The sequence below is a fragment of the Marmota marmota genome, unplaced genomic scaffold (assembly GCF_001458135.2).
Source record: "Marmota marmota marmota unplaced genomic scaffold, marMar, whole genome shotgun sequence".
NCBI lineage: Eukaryota > Metazoa > Chordata > Mammalia > Rodentia > Sciuridae > Marmota > Marmota marmota.
Window position 1 is genome coordinate 502,751 of NW_026000037.1, and position 21,815 is coordinate 524,565.

The following is a 21,815-nucleotide window of genomic DNA, read 5'->3' on the forward strand; positions in this document are numbered from 1 at the left end:
TTGAGGCCATGCATAAAGCAATACCATAAAAGTATTTATTGCCATGACATTAGTATTTGTGTCCAATAACCCTGCAATTGACTGCTCATTTAAACAAAGAGTTAATTTAGGTCTACTTTCAGTAACTGATAAACATGTTCCAGTAACAGTAGAGTAAACCTGTATTTCCCCTTTCATTTAAAGGTTGTAATTCTTTAAATATAGCAAGAGGTGACTGTTCATATTTTGATTGGTTAGCAGAATTTATCTTAATGGACAGACAGGTAAGTTATTGAGATTCCCCCTCCTCCACAGCTTGTCCCAAACACACAGTTAACTGGGATCTAGCTGGGGGTAGGGCGCTGCCATAGCTGGCCACGGGGGCAATGGCAGAGAGTTAAAGAATCGCATGCAACATGCGTGAGAGGCTCCAGAAGAGCTCCGGGCAGGGTGTTGTTGCTAGGGCTGTGCCACCGCTGCAGGGGGAGCAGTAGGGGACTTAAGGGTCACAGAGCCAGGCACAGAAGGAAGAGCAGGCAGGTTGATAAACAGAGGTTTTATCTATTGCATCTGTACAAAGAAACCAAGTTTGAAGCACAGGAATAGAAGTTCGTGTCTTCTCATGTAGTGTTTCACCTATTTTCTCCCATTTTCCAAATTTAGAGTCCCACTTTCTGGATAAAAAGGTCAATAAGAGCTTATCTCTGACAGCAAGGCGGTAAGATCAGCATTATTTACGGTATGTCCAGCCTTACTAAGTAGAAGAGGAAGCTCGGCCTGATGGCGTCATTTAGCATCAGACAGAAATAGAGAATTACCCATAGCCTACTGATTAGGGATAGGTACCAGCCAATGAAAGAGACACATGTCAAAAGCCTGTCCCGGGCATAAGGAAGCTACCCCCTTCCCCCATTACCTGTCAATGTCTGTCCAGAAGGGTCTCTATTAAGGCGGATTCTGTTGTCCCAAACTCTGTGGACTGGGAGGCTTCTAGGGAGAGAACTCTTCTTGTGCCCCAATGTTGGTTGCCAGTTGTAATTAATAATAATAAAGAGTAGACAGAGACAAGGTGCAGAGGCAGGGAAGGTGGAAGAATGGCTCCTTGTCCAAGCAGCCACATTTATTTATAACAATAGGTTATATTAGGTCATTAGTACCATAATAATACTCTAAACATTACTGTACAGAGTATCAGGAAAGTTGCTTATTCTGCAGTTACATTTCACAGTTACAATATGCAATGTCAGGAGCTTTGTGCAGCTCTCAAGAAGGTCTATTGTCTGAAGTTATTGTTAGGCAGGCAGTTCTAGGAGCACCAGAGCTTGATGAGTCACTATAGTTATCAAGCAAGCAAATTCCTCTATTCCCAGGAGCTATGTGCCTAAGATTAAGGTCAAAGCTGATAAGACTCTAGTCTGGAGGGCATTGCCATTCCAACTGGGCATCCTATAACTTTGCACAGAAACTTTCCCAGGCACCAAGCCTGCCATAGCCATGAAATCATCAGGGACCCCAATCCCAAACACAGAACCCCTACAAAGCCCCTAGGGAGTGACATCACTGGATATCTGAAAGAAGCATCTCAGGAGAACAACTGTAACTCCTGGGGCTGCTGTGGAAACCCACAGGGGGCGCTCTCCCCCTCTGCACCAGCCATCCCCCACTGAGCTTCACTGGGTTTCCTGATTCCCAAGGCAGAGAGGGTACTCTCTGCCTTTGACCTCACAGACACCAGGCAGCATCTCCTGGAACCAGGTGCAAGAAGCGCGTCGTTGTCCCGGTTAGTTTCCCCTCAAAAGGTTAAGAGAATATGCCCACCAGAACCTCAGGGGCCAATAGCTGCTCCCAGGACAACATCTTGCTTTAGGTGGCATGCCTGAGAGCACACAGGCCTCGTCCAGCCATGTCACCTGTCAAGGACAAACACGAATGTACCTCAGCACTACTGGTTCAGTCAACTTTTTCACTGCTGTGATTAAAAGACCTGACAACAGTAACTTTAGAGGAGGAAACGTTTACTTGAGGGCTCACGGTTTCAGAGGTCTCAGTCCACAGACAGCCAGCTTTATTCCTCAGGGCTCGAGGTGAGGCTGAACAACAGGGCAGAAGAGTGTGGCAGGGGGAAGCAGTTCTCATGGTGATCAGGAAGCAAAGAGAGGTCGCCACTTGGCAGATACAAATGTACCCCCCAAAGCCACGCCTCCAATGCCCGCCTCCTCCAGCCACACCCTCCCCTCCGGCTCTCCAGCTATCACTAAATCCATCCCATCAGGAGGTCAGTTCACTGACTGGGTTGTGGCTCTCACAACCCCATCACTTCTCCTCTGAACCCTCTCGCATTGCCTCACACATGAGCATTTGGGGACACCTCACATCCATAACAGCTACTAGTCAAATCCAAATGCAGATCCACACAGTATTTGCAGTGTGACAGCAATGTGACATGGTGGCACACCAGGAGTGGCTTCTAGGGCTCTGCCAGCCATATGCCAAGCTGAGGAGGAGCACCGTGACCAGGTCCCCCGCCCCAGCACACCCTCCCATGCCAGGGCACTTCCCCTACAGAAAGCCTGCAAGCCTAGGCAGGCAGGAGCCCTTCGTCTGCTTTCTCTTCCATATGGATCGCTCCTTCCTGTCTGAGGGGACGTGAGGGTCTTCAGCCTCCTGGGGGTCCTCTTACAGACACGCACTTATTCGTCCAGGTCCCCTTTACCTGCAACAAGATCAGCACATCAGGGGAAACGGGCCCCCTAGTCTGGGCATGATTTCATTGACTCAGCTTAAAATCACAAAAGCTTTTGGGAAGCCAGGTGCAGGTGCGGTGGCACACACCTGCAATCCCAGCAACTTGGGAGGCCGAGGCAGGAGGATACAATGCGAGGTCAGCAAGACCCTCTCTCAAAGTAAAAAACAAAAACTGCTGTGGATGTAGTTCAGTGGAAGAGCACTCCTGGGTTCAATTCCAGGTACCAAATGTGCGGACGCACGCACGCACGCACGCTTTCTGGGAGGCCACGCCTTACATCTGGCTGAGACCCCACAGTGGTTACAAAGCCTATAGAAGACACAGTGCTGCCAGGGACACACAGGCAGGTGGCCGAGGAGAGTGGTTGGGGCTGTGTAGCTCCGTGAATCTAGGCTCGGGCGTGACGGCAGGAAGTGCCGAGGTCCAGGACAGGGAGCAGAGGGCCGGGTTCCAAACAGACTTGGAAAAACAGCCTAGCTCAGCATCAAGCCCAAGTGGATCAGGCCAGAGACCCCAGATTCATGCACTTAGAATCTGCTCTCCTAAATTGGGCTGTTTGTGTGAGGGGCCGTTGTCCCTCTTCTCCCGAGACATCACTTTATCTCCTGATGCTCCTGCTCTTCTCCAGGATGAGAGCCCCAGCACCGCCCCCAGCCTTCCTTCCCATGCCTGCTGGTTCAGCAGATGACAAAGAAGTTATGAAGAACTGTTCTATATCACATTTCATTAGGGAATTGCAAATTGAAATAGGGAGCCACCTCCAAAGCTCCCTAACAACAGCCAAAATCCACACACTGGCACCACCAGGGTCATCTTCCAAGTCTTTGAAATATAACAGTATCTCATACTTGCAGCACATAGCAACTGCATTTATTCAAGGAACAGGAAACTCATTAACCCTGGGGTCGACGAAGATTAAATGAAATCACAACTGAAATAATACTGCATAAATGGGAAAGCAACACTGATCTTATCAGTATCAAAACACATTCATCACTGCGTATTTGAGGGTTTTCATAGCAGGTTCACATGACACCATGCGACAATGGACGCCAACTGCATACTCACTCAATGTTTTAAAGTGCAAAAATGCCATCACGGATTTGTATTATTTAGAGTTTCCACCACCAGCTGGGCTAAGGAAGAACTTCTCCTCTCTGTGAACTTCAGAGAAGCTCAGTCACAAGCAGTGCCACTGTGGGGACAACCTGAATCTCACACGGAGGGGCTTTGGGTTTGGGTTATTAGGACCTTCCACCTATGGTCAGCTCTGAGGAGCCATGGACTTCTGAGCTACAGGAAGGTCTCTGAAGACTGCCACCAGGGGATGTCAGTAGCCAGCTTTCCTTCTACTCGTCCAGCAATAAATCAATGTTAGGCCAGAAATACGGTGACGACCTGAGAAATGGGGAGAGGAAGTAGCTGATGCTGGAGAAAAGCTCAGAGGGAAGGGAGCGAGCATCAGGGGAACTGGAGGAACTGAGCAGCCCAGGGCAGCAGAGCTGCGGACGGAGGCCTGCAAGACGGATGGTCGTGTGCACTGCAGGCCTTATTGGAAGACCCATCAGAAACTGCCAACATCTGATATCTGTGAGTTTTCTTTTGGATGGAACCCAGCCACACGCGTGAGCAGCCCACACCCCCTCTGTGTAGAAACATGGGCCACAAGGATTGCACAAGCCACAGAATGCCACCCCAGTCCTGCAACCCTCCTCTCCCCTGAGCCCCAGCCGCCTGTCCCTCCCTAGCTCACAACCCGAAGCCCACTCCCCACAAGCCCAGGAGCTGAAACTGCACATCCCTCCACCCTATGCTCTGTTCAGGGATCCATGGGTTGGGACAAGTGCCAGCCTCTGCCTGCACAGATGACGCCAGCACTTCCAGCGAGACGCTTGCCTGCTGCCAGAGAAGAACCACAGGAAGCACCAGGCGACATTGGCAAAGGTGTCCCCCACCCCTGTGCTGGAGAGAGGTGTATGCATAGGGCCTCGGTGACAGCAGCAAGTCTGCAGAGGGCAGGACTGTAACCTTCTTCCTGGCCTTCCGGCCACTGTCAGATGCTCCACAGCTGCAGGACTGAAGCGTGGTATCAAGGGAATGAGCTTGTGAGCCACTCTGAGGAGAGCACGCAGGCAGGTCACCAGCACTCCAGCTGCCCAGACCCTCGCAGGCCTCCTTGGTTTGCTGAATGGTTCCCTCAGATGCACTCCTGGCCATCCCAGGTCTTCCGTTTCATACTGCACAAGTACTCTTTCATTACCCTGGGAGTGGACTTTTGTTCCTATAGACGCAGCGCTCACAAGGGCAGCAGACAAGGGCGCTTCCCCTCCACACAGCCGCCTCCCCGGCATCTGCGTCTGCTTGTCTGCGATCCTGATCAGGCACTAACTCCCACTTCCAGACTGTTCTGCTGTGGTGCTAAGGCAGGACGGAAGGAATAAAAGGCATGTGAAGAGGAAACCCAGGAAGGGCGAGCAGACAGACTGCACTCCTCCGCAGGCCTGTGCTGAAGCTCCGCCCACAGTCGCACACCAGCCAGCTTTTCTCCCAGGAAATCCAGAGTCTTCACTCTGATCTTAAAGTCACTGGAGATTGAAGCCTGATGTGGTGGCACTTGTCTATAATCCCAGTGGCTTAGGAGACTGAGGCAGGAGGATTGCAAGTGCAAAGCAGAAGAGAGGTGCAAAGCAACTCAGTGAGACTCTGTCTCTAAATAAAATACAAAATAGGGCTGGGGATGGGGCTCAGTGGTCAAGTGCCCCTGAGTTCAATCCTCATTATCAAACAAACAAACAAATAAAAACAGGTTGGGGATGTGGCTCCATGGGTAAGTGCCCATGGGTTCAATCCCTGGCACCAAAAACGAAATGTCACACCAACAGGGTAAAAGTGTTCCTTTTTCTGTACATCATCTCCAGCATGTTTTACTATTTGTATTCTTGGTCATTGCCGTTCTGACTGGTGTGATATGAAATCTCAGTGTACTTTTCAATTTGCATTTCCCTAATTGCTAATAATGTTAAACATTTTTAAATATATTTGTTGCCCATTTGTATTTCTTCTTTTGAGGAGTACCTGTTTAATTCATTTGCCCATTTATTAATTGGGTTATTTGGGGGCTTTCTGGTGTAAAGTTTCTTGAGTTCTTTATATGTTCTAGACATTAATCCTCTGTCAGAAGAGTAGCTAGGAAAGATTTTCTCCCATTCTGTAGGTTCTCTCTGCACATTCCTATCTGTTTCCTTTGCTGTTCAGAAACATTTTAATTTGATGCCATCCCCTTTATTTACTCTTGGCATTATCATCTGAGCTCTAGGGGTCTTCTGAGAAAGTCATAATCTGCGCTGACATGCTAGAGTGCTGATCCTATGTTTTGTTCTAGGAGTTGCAGAGTTTCTAGTCTAATTCCTGTCTTCAATCCTTTTTGATTTGATTTTTTTGATTGACAAAGGATAAAGGACTAGTTTCATTATTCTACATATGGATACCCAGTTTTCCCAGTGCCATTTGTTAAAAAGAATGACTTTTCTCCAATGTATGTTTACACCTTGTCAAGGATCAGATGCCATTAACTATGTGGGTTTGTGTCTTCTATTCTGTACCATTGGTCTCTGGGTCTGTTTTAATGCCAGGACCATGCAGGGGTTTTTTGTTACTATAGCTCTGTAGTATAACTGGAAGTCAGCTACTGTAATGCCTCCAGGCTTCTTTGGCTTAGAATTGCTTTGACTATTATGCGTCTCTTATTCTTCCAAATGAATTGTAGGACTATTGTTTACAGTTTTGTGAAGAATCTCATTGGCATTTTGGTGGGGATTGCATTGAATCTATATATTGCTTTTGGTAGTAAGTGATTTTAACAATATTAATTTTGCACATCCATGAACATGGTGAGTCCTTTCCATCTTCTAAGTCTTCTTTAATTTCTTGTTTCAATTTTCTATAGTTTTCATTGTAAAGGTCTGTCACCTCCTGGGTTAGATTTATTCCTTGAGTTTTGCTTTTTGGTGGGGTTTTTTGTTTGTTTGTTTGTTTTGAGGCTATTATGAATGCAACTGTCTTCCTGATTTCTTTCTCAGTAGATTCGTTGTTGGTATATAGGAAAGCTATTGAATTTTTTATGTTGATTTTGTAACCTGCTGCTTTGCCAAACTTGTTTATTAGCTCTAGCAGTCTTTGGTGGGGATTTTGCATCTTCTAAGTATAGAATTATATCATCTGCAAACAATGATAATTTGACTTCCTCCTTTCCTATTTTTATCCCTTTTATTCCCTTCTTTGCCTAACTGTTCAAGCTAGAATGTCTAGGATTATTAAACAGGAGTGGTGAGAGTGGATGTCCTTGTCTTGTCCAATATTTTAAAGGAAATGCTTTTAGTTATTATTTATTTTCCATTTAGTATCAATTAGATTTGTATTTTTCATATATAGTCTTTATGATGTAGAGGTAGGTTACTTCTATCCCTACTTTCTTCGGTGATTTTATCATGAATGGGTGCTGAATTTTGTCAAAGACCTTTGTGCATCTACTGAGATGACTAAGTAATTTTTGTCCTTAATTCTTTTTATGTGATTAATTACATTTATTGATTTGCATATACTAAACCATCCTTGCATACTGGAATAAAACTAACTGGGTCATCATGTGTAATCTCTTAATATGCTATTAAACATGATTTGCTAATATTTTATTAAGAGTTCTTTGCATCTAAATTCATCAGAGATATTAATCTGTAGTTTTCTTTATGTGTCCTTATCTGGTTTTGGTATGAGTGTGATACTGGCTTCATAAAATGAATTTGGAAGTGTTCCATCGCTATTTATTGTACTGAATAATTTGGGGAGTATTGGCATTTATTCTTCCTCAAAGGTTTGGTAGAATTCAGCTGAGAATCCAAAGCTTTTCTTTGTTGGAAGGCTCTTTATTACTGATTCTATATCACTGCTGGTTGTTAGTCTGTTTAGGTTTTCTATGCTGTCTTGATTCAGTTTGGGAACATAGTCTGGAAATGTGTCCATTTCTTCTAGGTTTTCCAATTTATTACAGTACAAGTTTTCGACATAGTCCCTAATGATCTGCTGGATTTCTGATGTCTGTCGTGTTTTCTCCTTTGTCATCCCTAATTTAGGTCTTCTCTTTTTTCTTTTGGGCAGTTAGGCTATGGGCTTATCAATCTTATTTATCTTTTCAAAGAATGAAATCTTTACTATAAATTGAAATGCATTCTGCTGTCATGTATAGCATATTAGAACAAATAAATTAATTATTTTTAAATGAAATCTTTATTTCATTGATCCTTTGTATTTGTTATTCTCAATTTCATTGATTTCGGCTCTGATTGTAATTATTTTCTTCCTCCTGCTCATTTTGGAATTGTTTTGTTCTTCTTTTCACAGGGACTTGAGATGCATTATTAGGTTATTTGGGATCTTTCTGATTTTCTTATGTAAGCACTCACAGTTATAAATTTTCCTCTTAGAACTGCTTTCATACAGTCCCAAAGTTTCTGGTAGGTTGTATCACTATTCTCATTTGAGTCTATAAATTTTTCATTTCTCCCTTAATTTCTTCTATCATCCATGCATCGTTCAAAAGTATAGTATTCTATATCCATGTGTTTATATAGTTTCTGTATGGTTTTCTCATGTCAGTTTCCAATTTCATTCCATTATAATCTGATAAGATGCAAAGAATTGTCTGTGGAAATTGTGAAAATACAACTCTTTTTGTATTTTCCAAGAGTTGCTTTGTGACCTAAAATACGGTCTGTTTTGGAGAAGTTTCCATGATCCACTGAAAAGAAGGTGTATTCAATTATTGTTGGGTGAAATATTCTACAGCTGTCTGTTAAGTCCATTTGATTTATAATAATTTTCAGGGCCAAAGAGTTTACTGAGTTCATGTCTGGATGATGTATTTAATAGTGAGAGAGGTGCATTGAAATCACACAATATTATTGTACTGGGGTCTAACTGATGTTTCAAATTGAATATTGTCTCTTTGATGTATCTAATTATACCCACTATGGGGCATAACTATTTATTATTGGTGTATCTTCTTGTTAGACTGTTAGCTTTACCAGCATGAAGTTACCTTCTTTATCTCTTCTGATTAATTTGAAGTGTGCTTGTCAGATATAACAGTAGCCACTCCTGCTTGTTTTTAGGCTCCATTCCCATAGCACATCAATATCCATCCTTTCACTTTCGACCTGTGGCTGTCTTTGTCTATAAGGTGGGTCACTTTCGAAAAACATATATTTAAGTCTTGTTTTTTAAGCTATTTTAATTGAAGAGTCAAGACCATTGACATTCAATGATGTTATAGAGAGATGTTTATTAATTCCTGCCATTTTGATTTACTTATGATGTTTAATTTGGTGTTGTTTCTCTTCAAATGAGATTTGTTCACTTGTGAACTCTGGGTGTTTTTTAGTTACTTCTGTGTGAAATATTTCTTCAAGTGACTTTTGTAGTGCCAGTTAAGTAGTAATGAATTCTTAAAATTTTTGCTTACCTTGGAAGTTTTTATTTCTTTTTCAGTTTTGAAAAACAGCTTTTCTGGGTATAGCAGTCTTGGTTTACAGTTATTTTTTTTTTCAGGACTTGTAACACATCATACCAAGGCCTCCTGGCTTTTAGAGTTTGTGCTGAGAAATCGGAAGTGATTCTAACTATCTAGCCTCTTGATTTGACTTGATGTTTTTCTTTTAAGGCTTTTAAAATTCTTTGTTTTGTATGTTAGGCATTGAAATTATAAATGTATTGTAGAGAGGCTCGTGTTTATTTTTTTTTTAATTTTTGTCTGCTGGGGCTCTGAATGCCTCCTGTGTCTGGATGTCCATATGATTCTCGAAGTTTAGAAATTTTTCTGTCATTAATTCCCTGAAGAGTTTATCAATTCCATTAGCCTGCATTTCACAACCCTTATTAATTCCAGTGAGTCTCTTAATGTTCTCTTAGAGTTTTAATATATTGTGATCATGGATATTTCTTTTATTTTATTTAAAGCTCTCTGAACATTCAAGGCTGGCCACTCTGTTTTCCAGCTCTGAGATTCTGTCTTCAGTGTGGTCTACTCCATTAGAGGTTTTCAACTGAACATTTTACTTGATTTAGTGTGTTGTTCATTTACAAGATTTCTATTTGGTTTTGTTTCAATTATTTCTGTCTCCTTTTTGAATTTCTCATTTATATCCTGCACCAACTTCCTTAATTCATTCAACTGTTTTTCTGTATTCTCTGGGAATTTGTTGATCATTTTTGTAATGACTGTCTTAAATTCTTTATGTGATAAAGAATTTAATAACTTCAATAACTGGGGGTCAGTCATTGCCATCCCTGCTTGCAGGAAGATGGAGAGGTCTTGGGTGGTGTCACTGAGCTCATCAGCCCCCCTTGCAGCCACTCACCCACCTCTGGACCTTCTGTGATCTGGCACGTGGACTGCCTCATTACTTACACAAGCTGGAGCTGGAATTGCAATCATCTGCAACAACAGATGCATCTATTTGGTAGAAATCCTGTAGTGCTGTAGGCTGTGGTCAGAACCGCACTGATAGTGGCACTCCTCCAATAGTACAGAAGCTGGTTTGGCTTTTATTTGTTTTTTCATCACAACCTGGTCATGAATTGCCAGCTCTCTCCTAGTCTGCTCAGGTTTGGCTGAGTGGCCAGATTTGGGTGGTGTGCTCAGGTAGGAGGACACAGATCACATCAGGACTTCACAAAGGCATGTGACATCCACTGACTTTGCTCTGCACCGACCCAGAGTGCTGGATCGGGGTGGCAGTGTGACATCTGTTTCAGCCATCCCAGCATTCAGGGCTCCCTGGGTGGTATTTTCCCACTAATGTCTACACTAAGTGGTTCCATTTGGAACCTAAAACAAAATGTTATCTTCTGCAAAAGAAAAACATTTGGCAAAGAGACTTCTTTGTTCCAAACACCTAAAAGGACTTCTATAAACAAGAAAAAAAATAAAAGATGTTAAACAATTGAAAACATTTTTACCAAAAACTAAAACACATTGGAAACCTGGTCCTGAGTCAAGTTCCCAACAGCAGAACAGCTGTAATCACAAAATAACTTCAAATAGAGAGGAAAACATGCAAACAAAATGTCCATTTTAATATCCAACAAATCACCTTCTTCAAAAACTGCATTGTCAAATCACCATGGTCATGAAAAAAAGAAAAAATATCTACAAAGGAGGCAACCCCAAGCCCACAAAACACTAAGGGATTCAATAAGCTATTTCTCTTTCTGTAATGTTCACGTAACATGTTTCCCAAGAACACCAGATAGTAAAAACAGGTCACACATTGGCTCGACATATTTGTTGAGTATATTTACTGAATACTGGATGTGAAATGAGCATTTATACAATTATATTTATGTCCTAGATACACTGTGCAAAGACCTGGGGAGTCTGATAATAATCAGACAGTGGGAAGTCCAGGCCCTCTCTGCAAAGTCCACCTCACATGCTCCAGCCCGTCCTCCCATCTCCCCCAAGCTCACTCTCCCACTGCCCTATCTCAGAGGTGTGTCCAGTTTCCAGCCATAGGGCCAGTCACACCATCCACGCAGGTCCCACCATGTCAGTTCCTCCAACTGGAAGCCAAGTGCCTCCTGCCAACTCCATCACCATGGCCCAAGTCCCCATCAGATCTCCACCACCCTTCACCAGCAGGATCACAGCAGGTTGACCGGCCACCTCACCTCCCACAGCCTGCTGCACGCAGGGCAGACACAGTGACCTGTAGCCATTTCTCCCATCCTGTCTACAACATGAACCCCGTCTACTGACTGTGGCCTTGGAGCCCCAGACATTGTCTCTGCTCTTAGAACTGTCCAAACTCACCACTCTGCCATGCTAGTGATGTGACCCAGGACTTCACCTGGCTGCCACTCTGCTCAGGTCTCAGCACTGACAGAGAACATAGAGGCCCCTAGGTCCCCAACCTTCGTGTCTTGTTTTTGAGTAAGCTTCTGACTGGAGTGCAGTGCGGTAGGGAGAGGTGCAGAAACTCTAAGCACACCACTGCAGTAAGTCTCGCACAGTGAACACTCACATGACCAGCACACGGATCAAAAGCAGCACTCCAGCCAGGCGTGGTGGCCATGCCTGTGGTCCCAGAGACTCAGGAGGCTGAAGCAAGAGGATCACAAGTTCAAAGCCAGCCTCAGCAACTTAGTGAGAGCCTGTCTCAAAATGAAAAGTAGAAGTCCTGGGCTTGGTGGCAGAGGGCTTACCTGGCCCGTGCAAGGCCCTGGGTTCCATCCTCGGCACTGCAAGAAAGGAAAAGAAGCAGCACCCAGAAATCCTCCCCGGCCCCTGCATCAGGGCCACTCTCACAGTGAGGCAGGCACAATCCCTGCTCATGACTTCACAGACAATTCTACCTGGCCCTGAACCTGGCATAAGAGAAGCGCATGTGCACACTCACAGCACGCACGTGTGTTTGGCTCCAGCTGCACCACTAAAGGCATTTCCAAAGCTACTGTACCGGTTCACACCCAGCAGCATTGCTTGAAGGCTGTGGAAAAACTCCTGCAAATGCTCGTCACCGCCTCTTTTCCATCAGTCATTCTGAGCCACGCATTGGCCACTGCTGCTTCTGGGGTGCATTTCCGGGTGATGGAAGGAGCTGGACCTTGTTGCATGGTTTACCGCCCACCTGGACGTTCACCTGTGTGACACACTTGTCCAAGTGTTTGCCCATTTCCTCCAGCTTGACCCTCACAGATCTTTAACGTGTTCCTCTGTAAGCCCTCTTCAGACAGAGGCATGGCCGAGGTCTCCTCCCCTGACATTTGCTTCTACATCCTCTTCACAGTCGCTCTGACCAACGGCTCTTCATTTTAGTGCTCTCCACGTGCCTTTCCCATCAGGGGTAGTGTTGGCTGTGCCTTGCAGAAGAAACCCTGCCTGTCCTAGGGCCACCAAGGCATCCATGACCCCTCCTAAAGGTCCCTGCTCTCACCCAACACACACTCACAACAGGTTCACCAACTTTTGCATGTGATGTGAACTAGGGGCAGAAGGACATCATCCTGACCTATGAAGCACCCATGATGCCTCCCTGTCCCAGTGATCCACCAGTGCCACTGTTGTCAAAAACATGGTCTCCTCGCCCACACTTGCACGGATCCATTGGCACTCCCCCGAGCCTGGGGTGGAGCCCAGACGGTAGAGCGCTCTGTCAAGGCCACCTCACAGTTCACAGACCTTCGGGTTCCCACACAAGTTTTAGGGTCTGTTTCCACCAAAGGAGGTGCCAGGATTTTTATTGGGATGCTACCTTTGAACTCTGTTTGCCTGCACTTAGGACAGCAGAGATGGACTGTGAGGCATGCTCCACCATGGGGTCTGACTTCTCTCCTCCCGCACAGTGTCCCGTACCTGTGAGGCGGGTGTAGGAATCGCATCTGTCCTCCTCATCTTCTCTGGAAGTCCTCCTCAATCAGCAGCCGCGGCGCGGGCCTCCCCAGGACTGTGCTTGGCATTCCTCCTCGGTGTGGCTACACTCGCTTGGCCCTGAATCTCCAGGGCCATTTCTTCCTCAAAGTCCTCTGCAGGCTGCTGGTAAGATGAAGCCTGGCGTCTCTTCATCTATATTTGCACTATATCTTTTTCTCCCTTTTTATTTTCAGGTTGTCTGTGTCTTCATATTTTAGAAGCTGTTTGTCTTTTGAAAATGTCTTTATTCATCTTTAGTTATTTTAACACTACTACTTATGAATCTAAGCAGGAAGATCTGAAGTCGGCCTGTTCTGAGGGAGAAACAGCCAATCCTCTACGTACACGCCTCATTTTGTTAGAACAGAAGAATCTGGAGAGACCCTTAGGGTTAAAGTTGAGGTTCTCACATGCCCAACCAGAAGAAAGCCAAGTCACTCTCCACGTATGTATAATATGTCAAAGGTCACCATGAAGGGGCTGGGGCTGGGGCTGAGCAGGGGAGCACTTGCCTAGCACATGCGAGGCCCTGGGTTCCATCCTCAGCACCACATTTTTTTTTAAATAAAGGCATTGGGTCCAACTACAACTTAAAAAAAAAAAGTCATGAAGACAGAATTTTATTTTAAAGGTATCATGCTAAATTTCAATAGGCATGCCACACGGGAAGCCAGCAACTTAATTCCATTATCAAAAGTGCATCGACCACACACACCCCTCCTCCAACACCAGAACCCAGCAAGGGCTCAGACCCACTGTCTCCCTTGATCCTGTCTCACAGAGTTCCATGAGCTGTCTGGAGACAGCATGGACGTGGCGCTGATGCTGAATCTCCATGGTCACGGAGACGCAGCCTCACCTCAGAGTCCTACGGAACGAGAAGCCAACTCGAGGATTTCAGGCACTGTCACGAAGGGAAGAGACCTCAGCCTCAAAGGGAGAAAACACCCTCCTTTCCCACAGTGCATGATCAGGTGCTGAGTCCACATCACCACATTCACTACATTCACTTTTTTGAGACAAAAAATAAAAATAAACTTGGACCAGAACTGGTAGAGATTTTTCCCACTATATTTTGGTCAAGATGATCTCACACAAAATAAGTGGAAAAGCAAATCAGAAGGAGAGAGAAGCCCGCATTAGGCAAAGGAGCAAAAAAAAAAAAAAAAAAAAGAAAAAACCAGGTAAAAACAGAGGACAGCAATTGGCTCCCAGAGAATGTGAATTTTCTAAAAATAAGACCACTGTGCCGTTAGTCATTTCTTCCCTGCCCCCTTCTCCCACAGGTCACGTCTCCATCTTCCCTATCCTCGCCCTCTCATCACACCCCGCGTCCTCGCCACCATTAGGAGCACCCCCTTCCCCTCGTGTCTTAATCACACACATAAAGATCCAAACTGTGCGCCCGTGTCTGAACCACTGGCACAGCAGGGAGGAGGGTCTTCCCAGGGCACTGCTCTGTGTCGGACGGGAACCTTTCGTCCAGTGCCTCCCAGAGTCACATTTGACTTCAGCCAACTTTGAGGAAGGGTCACCACTCTAATTGAGATGAAATTTATTGGACAGGACTTTATTTTAAAATGATGATTTTCAGCAGAATAAAAAATTCATTTTACAATTCAGTATCTTCAAACTCTGTCACTTCCACTCTGAAGAGGCACCCCAGCAGGAGAGTTGTCCTCACAAGGTTAGCAAACGCTGCCCACACTGGTGACTCAAGGGATCGGCTGTGACAGGTTTTGAATGGTTCACAGAGTTTGCTACATATTGCTCTACTTTGGAAATCTCCTAATTGCCTTGATGGTGAAATCTATTTCAATTCCATGTGTATAAGTGCTTCCTATTGGATTTTATTTTATTTTTTTTGGTCCCATTAGTGAATCTAGAGTAGCAACTTGTCCTCTGATTGTGGTTGGGAAGTGGTCTTAGTTTTCTCATTCAAAGACTGAGCAAGACCTTATGTTTGTGGCTAATGCTGTGGATAAAAGGAACTCCAAAGAATCAATCACTTGGGAAGATGGTCAATTTGAAGACATGTAGAGAACTATGCTTTCATTTTCTTAATGACATTCTGACTGGGTATAAAATGCTAGATTTGCCGCTACTTTCTTTTGACACTGTAAAAACATTAGTCAGGTGCCTACAATATTTTACCTTTAATGTTAAAAGCCAGCTGCCAATCTTACTATTGCCTTCTTATAGATAATGTCTCTCTGCTTTTTAGTTTCCTGGCTGTTTTCAATAGCTTCACAAAAATCTACCTAGGTGTGGTTCTAATTATATGGACCCTTCTTAAGGTTAACCGAACTTCAACTTGTCATAATGGTCCTGGCAAGTCCCCAGCCACTGTATCAACATGTTTGCTTCTGCCCGTCTGTTCTTTCTTCCCTTTCTAACACTAAAAGGCCCTGACATTACTATCCTGTGTCTACAGATGTGTACAAACATCCATTCTACATACTTTCACAAGTATCTAATTTACTTTAGTCTTTGGGCTTCATTTTAAACATTTCCTATGAACTTCTTTTCTTTTTCATTAATCCTGTCTCTTGCTATATCATATCTTCTATCTAATTCAAATATCAAATTCTCAATTTCAGTTCATTTTTTGTTCTACAATATCTATTTTCTGTTTATACAGCTTATTTTTTTCAGTAAAATGCTTCAGCATTTCATCTTCTCTTTCACATGATAGAACATGTTGATCATGATTATTTTAATCACCCTTCTTCCAATCAATATTTGAAACATCTTTAAGTCAGTTTCCATTACTGAGTTTTTCTCTTGGTTTTAGTCACATGGTCCTATCTTTTAGCATTTAGTCATTTTTTATTAAATGCTAGACATTGCATATTACAAAACTTTAGAGGATCCAGCTTTATTTCTACAAAGTAGGTTCCGCTGTCTCTTCCAGAGGGTGAAAGCTACTCTCCTAATGCCCATCAGGGAGGAAGAGGACGCAAAGCTGAACTGCATTGGTGGTTGGATGCAGGCTGCCTGGGCAGACGCCCTTCCAGCCCACAGTGCTTCCAGTTCACTGCAGTGTGGTCTGCAGCAAGGCCCTCTTCTCAGCAAGATGAGACAGCACATTGGGCACGGTGGCGCACACCTGTAATCCCAGTGACTTGGGAGGCTGAGGCAGGAGGATCGTGAGTTCAAAGCCACCCTCAGCAAAAGCGAAGTGCTAAGCAACTCAGTGAGATCCTGTCTCTAAATAAAATACAAAACATAGGGCTGGTGATGTGGCTCAGTGGCAGAGGGTTCAGAGAGTGCCCCAGGGTTCAATCCCCAGTATGAAAAGAGAGAGAGAGAGAGCAGAACATTTGCCTCTCAGAAGAGCACGGCTTGAACTCCCAGCCTCTGCCAGGTAATTCTACAAACGCCTTGAGGAGGAGCCAGCAATGTGTCTAGGTCCTTGGTGCAGCCCTACAAGACCTCCACAGCTGTCCTGTTTCTCCTCCCTCCAGTGCTGACCCTTCACACAGGCTGAGCTCAGATGTCCAGCCTCTCAGACTCCGTGAAAGGCTGACTAGGACCCCAGGAAAAAAAACCCTGTGGATTCTCAATTCAGCCTTCCTCCTCCTGCTGCTGCTTCCCACCCTGGGTTTTGTTTGCTCGGTTGGGTTGGGCTCTGTCTTTGTTTGTTTAATGAGGAATTTCAAACAAGTTCATCTTTGGTAAGAATAAGAAAAGGACTCTGACTAGGAGTTCTCATTGACCACCGTGCCCCTTCATGCTGCCTTGCTTCATCCCATGAAAGGAATAAACTAGAATACATATGCCTCAGTCCCTCTTCATGGCTCCTCCTTCAGCTTGGTGCTGAGACCCTGACAGTCCTTGGGCCAGGCACTTCTTGTGGTCGCTAGTCATCAGCCCCTGGGACACAGCCCTAGCCTGGGAGCAGGTCCGTTCTGCCAGGTGGCCTCTCTCCAGGCTCCCTGCCACCCTCTGATCCAGGCACTCTGCCGTAATTCCCCATGCAGACGGGTCGACATATTCAAAACCCATTCTGGGGACCACCATAGGTGGCAGAGAGACCAAGATTGAAGAAGCAGAGAGGTCCGCACGCTGACCTGGGTCTGTCACAGACTCCTGCCCAGCTTTTCTGGAGCCATGTATTAAGAGTCTTTGTATAGCCATGAAAAGTGGATGCCTTCCTCTCCATCTGTGTCCTATCTGTTCTCCATGGGATGAGCCACTGAGAGAGAGGGTCACTAATCAGGGACTGTCACCAGTGGGAAAGTGCAGCAGGGACCAGGGCTGGGAAGGACTTGCAGGAACCAGCTGAGTGCATTTTAACTGACACCAAGGGATTCCAAAACTCATCAGCTACAGACAGGGCCTGCTCACCTGGCATGTGGAAGCCTTCTGAAATAATAATCTACTGTAACTGCAGGAGATTGATAATTCACATAACAACACCTGGAAATCTCATAATTAGGTATTTGATAGTTAGGTTTTGAAAACACATTATTCATCCACAAGTACAAATTCTTTTCTGCTAACAGAAACAAATGAAACTGAGACCATTTGACAGGCTACTCTTTATAATATGCAGCTATCTGTTAGACCATGGAGACTGGTGGCCCTGATAATTCCACTGCCTCAGACTTAAAAAGTGGTTTTCCTCCTTGAGTCTCCAGGGGTTAGATTTAGGAAAACTAGCAAATGTGAACCTTACAAATGCCCATGTCAGGCTCACGCAGGAAAAGGTGGTGCTCCCACAGCCTCGTGTCCCACACTGTGCTCTTCTGGAACCGGTACAAGAGCAGTGGCCTCAGGAACAGCAAAACTAAGCTGTTATGAGAATTCTCCTGGAGCTCCTGGTGTTTCAGAAACATCTGCATAAGTTGTACATGACGTACGTAATACGAGGAATCAACCTGAATCTAAGTGAGAGGTGTTTTCCCTATAAAATCCACCCAGAATGTGGACATTTTACCTGAACCTTCAGTTTTCACGTGGTTTTCTGGGATCTGCAATGAGCCTTTTGCTGCCTAACCAGTAAGAACTGTGCCCACGGAGGGGCCACCAGCTCCCTCGGACATGGCAAGTGCTCTGTGGGCGCCAGCCACACACTAAGCACCCACCAGCATCTGCTGAGCCCTTTAAGGACTGAGGCAAAGAGGACCCACTGTGAGTGGGAGGGAGAGAGGGGGACCCGGCTGGGACCTTCGTGATCTCAGAGGAACTGCAGGGGCTCCAGTGGAAAGTCAATGTCGTCTGGAGAGCTCCCAGGCTGGCATCTGCCCACCCCTCTTCAGGAAGTGCCAGAGCACCACGCTGGGAGGGAAGGGGAGCCCCGCATCAGAGGACGCCCGGCCCCCACTTCAGAACACTCGAGAGACCAGCGGAACAGGGGCAGGAAGACACGCAGGCCCCTGGCACCCTCCAGGCCAGGACTCGGAGGCCCGTGCCAGTGACTGAAAAGGGGACACCTGAACTGGGGCTGGAATATCCGGGAAAATTCTGTGGAGGGTGAAAGACCTGGAGATTTAAACCAAAGTATCAGGGAGAGTTTGGGCAACGGCACACGGGTGGAGTTTGGTCCTGCGTGTGAGTGTGAGCGAGTAGAGGGTGAGAGAAATGTACCTTGAGGCCCAAGCGCCTGGCAGAGTTTAGGTGGAAGGGAGCTGGGAGCACAGCAGAGCACCGGCACATCCACGCTGTGCTGGTGACATGGGTGGCAGCAGGACGGCCACGTGCTGGCTCCCAACCTCCAGCTTGACTGCTGGCCTACGGGCTGAGAACCCAGAACTCCTCTGCTACCGCTTTTGATTCTAAATAAAAAGTCACGAGGGAAAGCTACCAAGAAGTGCTCAGGGTAGACAAGACTGAGTCCTAAGACGCCAAGCTCTGATCCTGGTGGCCAGGACAGCAGACTGAGCAACTGTGGCGGGTCCAACGTGCCCCAAGCTGCACTGGGGAGGGGGGCAGCCGCTGGCACACACCCCAGTGCTCCCGTGGTGGGATCTGACCCCAGGATACTGGCCGTGGCCCCAGGGCTCACAATAGGAGGCCACTCCCACCTGGTGCTTCTTTGGTAAGAACTGGCCTCTCGGGGAAGGAAGGAGCCCGCATCAGAGCAGCGCTGTGGGAGGCCCCGACCGGGTCCACCAGGACCACTGGGCTCCTGGCCGTGTCCACCAGGACCACTGGGGCTCCTGGCCGTGTCCACCAGGACCACTGGCACCACAAGCGAAGTGCGAGGATGATGCAGAAGGGGCAACGCCACGCACTGTCCCGCAACAGGGTCTCCAGACACGTTGCCACTCCTCCTCCGTCATCCACAGCCACAGCACTGGGAGCTTGACCTCCCACCTGGAGCTGCACTGTGGTGAACGATGTCCTCACAGGCTTGTCAGAAGTAGCACGTCCTAAGGGACCGGACTAAAGCCAGCTGTCCAAGGTGCCCAGTGCTTTGGACATTCCCACAGAGAACACAGCACCAGAGCAGTCTGCATCCCCCCTGCAGGACGGCTGCTGCTGCAGAGGGTGGCTGATGACCCCCAGGGAGGAGCGGCAGGAGGGCAAGGGGTGGGACCTGTGCAAGAGGCCAGCAAGGACCTGAAGGCCAGCCCAGGGAGGAGCTGCAGAAGGGCCCGAGGGCACCTGAACAAGGGGCCAGCACTGTGGCACTCCTGAGAGCAGGGAGTAGGCTCGGAGGGGCAGCCGGTGCCCGTCCACGCCTTCCAGACTGTGCAAAAAGTACACAGCACTCGCTCACAGTGTCAGCACGAAGTAAATACAATGGAAAGGTCATTCCTCGAATTTAACATCCCTGAACACAAACATGATCAAACCAACCGGTAAAACCAATGTGAAAACACAATCCTCAGGCAGAGATGGTGAGGAACCACAGACACAGGGTGCAAAGCTGACAGCCACTGCCACACCAGCACCAGCCGTGCAGAGGCCTGGCGTCTCCCATCTGCAAGCTTTCCTTTCCAAATAAAGGTCACCTCATTACCTGATGAGCTCTGCCTCGACACCAGCTGTGCAAACCAGGAACCTGCCACACCAGGATTTTCAGACCTAAAGCAGACACCAAAAGCCACCAACGACCTGTTAAATATCGCCATTTTCACCATTTGAGACTTGTTCGGTTATCTTTTGTCACATAAGCATTTGACTTCTGAAAACCTTCAGGGCAAGAGAATTAACTGCTGAGAAAATTAAGACCTTACAGAAGAACAGTGAAAGCCATTAAAAGTATTTTTAGATTTGTAAAAGTAAACTATTAAAACAGCATGCTAAATTAAAGCAGTATCTATAACATTCCCCACTTAAATTACAGGGTAGAGAGTGTAGTAATTCCCATCTCCATCACTCGCACTACAGAACCTTCTCAGAATCCTCTGGGCACCCCCACCTGACCCTGGGCAGCAACACAGGTGATGGTTATAAGTGTATTTTGCTTAGAGACCACACACTCTCATGATTTGTGTGTTGACTCTGCTAAAGCTACAGCTAAGCTAATGCAAATCCAGCCTTTGCTGCGCAGGGACTTCAGGGTGTGAGTAACCGCAACAGTGGGTGGACTCTGAGAGGAAGACAGCCTCCACGATGGGTGTGTCTCTGGGCCAAGCAGCCAGGCTTGAGAGCCAAACCGATGGCTTCCAAAGGCACTTCTGCCTGAAGACGGCAGCCTCCACTCCTCTCTGCCTGCAGGACTCCAGACTGGCCACCCAATAGCTGCGGAGACACCATCTTGCATGACACACATAAAACACCTCCTGGTTGCTCCTGGTCTGCTCCGGAGACCAGGCACAGACACCACAGCCCGAGAGCCTTTCCAGGTGGAGATCTCCACTCCAGGTCCCGCCTCTCACATTCCTACCTACACATTCCCTCTCCTGTTGTCTCCTCATAGAAACCGTCAGATATGATTCTTGGGGCCCAGTTTTCCGAATTTTTGTTGCAGCTGTCTCTGCCCCTTTGTCTCCCCGCTCGTCTCCTCAGGCCCTTCTCATACCCAGAAAGGAGCAGCCACAGGCGCAGCTGGCCTGCCAAAGCAGAGGGAAACTCCCTGGCGACTGACCCTTGCACACATCCCCACAGGCCGCTTCTCCAGTGATGAGCTATCCATTCCAGAGCTCTAGGAGTCCAATATCTCAGCAGTCTAATTTTATTAAATGCTAAATGTCAAAACTAAGATGCATATGCACTTAGATACTCAAGTGAAAATCAGCACCCACTCGTGTGGACTTATAATCACATTTCGTGGTTCACAGAGGGCCCCTGCTACGCACCTCCCACATCAGCCTGCAGTCCATGTTCTCATCCAGGTCTTCCGGCATCCTCTTCTCCCCAGCAAAGGGCCCAAACTTCTCACCCTGAGGAGCAACAGGCACACAGAAAAGGATCAGCTCAATCATCAAGTTACAAAAATCAACCCCCTTCCATCATCTGGGAGTCTTCTTCCTCAAATCTTTACTCTAGCATTAAGACATTTTAAAATATTAACTAATTTACAAAACATGAAGTATTTACATACGCAAAGCCCAACTTAATCTCCTTGTTAGCCTAGAAATCAGACTCCACCACACAGGTGCCAACATAAAAGGGTTAAACTGCCAAACTCAGATTTGAGGAGGTGGGAGCCGCTCCAGGCCGTCCACAGCC

The 21,815-nt window shown here is 46.5% G+C and overlaps 1 protein-coding gene across 1 annotated transcript in view; it reads right to left on the reverse strand.

The window, feature by feature from the left end:
- The window catches only part of Prdm5 (PR/SET domain 5), a 120,679-nt gene extending 99,071 nt beyond the window's left edge, over positions 1-21,608 (reverse strand). Inside the window, exon 1 of the mRNA XM_048812548.1 lies at positions 21,443-21,608. Within this exon, the coding sequence (XP_048668505.1) occupies positions 21,443-21,568 (126 nt within the window). The 5' untranslated portion in view covers positions 21,569-21,608. The remainder of the gene's footprint in view (positions 1-21,442) is intronic.
- Between the last annotated feature and the right edge of the window lie 207 nt (positions 21,609-21,815).